The 1,741-nt window shown below is 30.3% G+C and overlaps 1 protein-coding gene across 1 annotated transcript in view; it reads right to left on the reverse strand.

Moving 5' to 3' along the window:
• Positions 1-1,741, reverse strand: part of sky (GTPase-activating protein skywalker) — a gene marked incomplete in the record, with an annotated part of 40,067 nt that overhangs the window by 19,012 nt on the left and 19,314 nt on the right. The window contains 1 exon segment of the mRNA XM_011311597.1: positions 923-1,009. Within this exon segment, the coding sequence (XP_011309899.1) occupies positions 923-1,009 (87 nt within the window).

Consider the following 1,741-nt stretch of genomic DNA (forward strand, 5'->3'; position numbering starts at 1 on the left):
TTGAATTAATCACGGATCGAAATTAATAGATTAGATTTAATTGTAGCATTGAAGAAGATAAAATAAATTAACTAAATTAACTAGATTAGATTAAATTATGGTATTCAGAAACAATTGATAAAATAAAACAATTAACAACTTCAAAAATTACTATTAATATTTTTTTAATATTTATTCTCATTTTTTGAATATAAACCCGAAAAATAAATATTTAAAATATATTATATGTTTATTATATTATTATATATTATATTATTATTATTACATATTATATTATTATTCTTATATTATATAAACATATAATATATTTTATATATTTATTTTTTAGGTTTATATTCAAAAAATGAGAATAGATATTTATATAAGATATATTTTTATATATAAATGGTGCAATTCTATCGACTGAAATTTGAACGAAATAATAATCCCCGGAATGCAACTCCAGCTTAAAAATTCATTCGATAATTCTCTCTGGCTTCTCCGCAAACAAAAAAACTTGTTAAATTTTTCATAATAATTATTCACACCTTGAGCTCGAGACAAAAAAAAAACTGACTTGAACGTGAAAAATTTGACAAGTTCATTTGTTTACAACGAACCTATTAAATATCTGATAATTTCGTTCTCCCGACGAGGAAAAAATATATATCCAGCAATATATCAATTATATCCGGATATATTACCGGTGTTTCGGCAAAAACTATATCTCAGTTATAATTTTTGGATTATATCTTTCTCCACGCGGATCGGGGTATTAAATCGAATTGATAATAAACTGATAACTGATAATAATGACAATATCGACATGCTCCATGTCATGTAGACACGTCGAAAAAATTGAATTGAAAAATTAGAGTGTCTGTGAAAAAACTTGAACACTGGCCCAACAGGTACATTAACTTGCCCGTGTAAATGTACTTACATCAGGCACGTCTAAGATCTGGGAGTTAACAGTCTGTATAGGATAGACTCCCATTGACAGAGCCCTTGGTCCAGGACTGTGTGCACCCTATTACGTATTCCAATAGCACCAAACCCCAAAGATCAAATTATTTTTTCAGTCCATCATATCCAGATAACGCAGCATTAACAACAATACAATAACAGACAGCCATGAGTTCAACAACTGCGTTAGTTCATTAAACATAATCCAGTAAAAAATCATATGCTATGAAAAACAATTTCCTGGCATGTCACGATGACACCGTCGATCAGTCCTGTCAAATCGAGCCTTGACATTTCAATTATTTGATAAACCTGTTACCAGTGCCCAATTCCCAAGTTGTTATTTATTTTTTTTTTCATGATAATTTTTAATTATTCTCTCGGTGTCAGCTCGATTATTCAGGTTATTCGCCATCCACTGGGAACAGGTTCACACCTAGAGGGAATTAAGCTCACAGAAGAGACAGAACACGAAAAAAAAAAATGGATTTTTTTCAATTTCAATAAATTCAAACTATTTTGTCAGTCTCGAAATAGCAGCCATGCATTTGCCGAAATGAGGATGGCTCCCCTGTAAAATATTAATATGTAAGAGAAAATAAATAAATGGAAAATAGAAACAATTGTCCTGCGGTAGAAGGATTAGCTGTATTCTCTCGGCGTTAAATAACACTGTCCTCTGTGCTTTTTTTTGCGCTTTTTTTTCATTGGCAATTGCCATCTTTCGCATGCCTCTTGTACAGAGTTTCTTCGTTTATGTTTAAACATTCGGGTTAGTTCGGGTTTATAAAAAAAA

This window comes from Fopius arisanus, unplaced genomic scaffold (assembly GCF_000806365.1).
Source record: "Fopius arisanus strain USDA-PBARC FA_bdor unplaced genomic scaffold, ASM80636v1 scaffold00091, whole genome shotgun sequence".
Taxonomy (NCBI): domain Eukaryota; kingdom Metazoa; phylum Arthropoda; class Insecta; order Hymenoptera; family Braconidae; genus Fopius; species Fopius arisanus.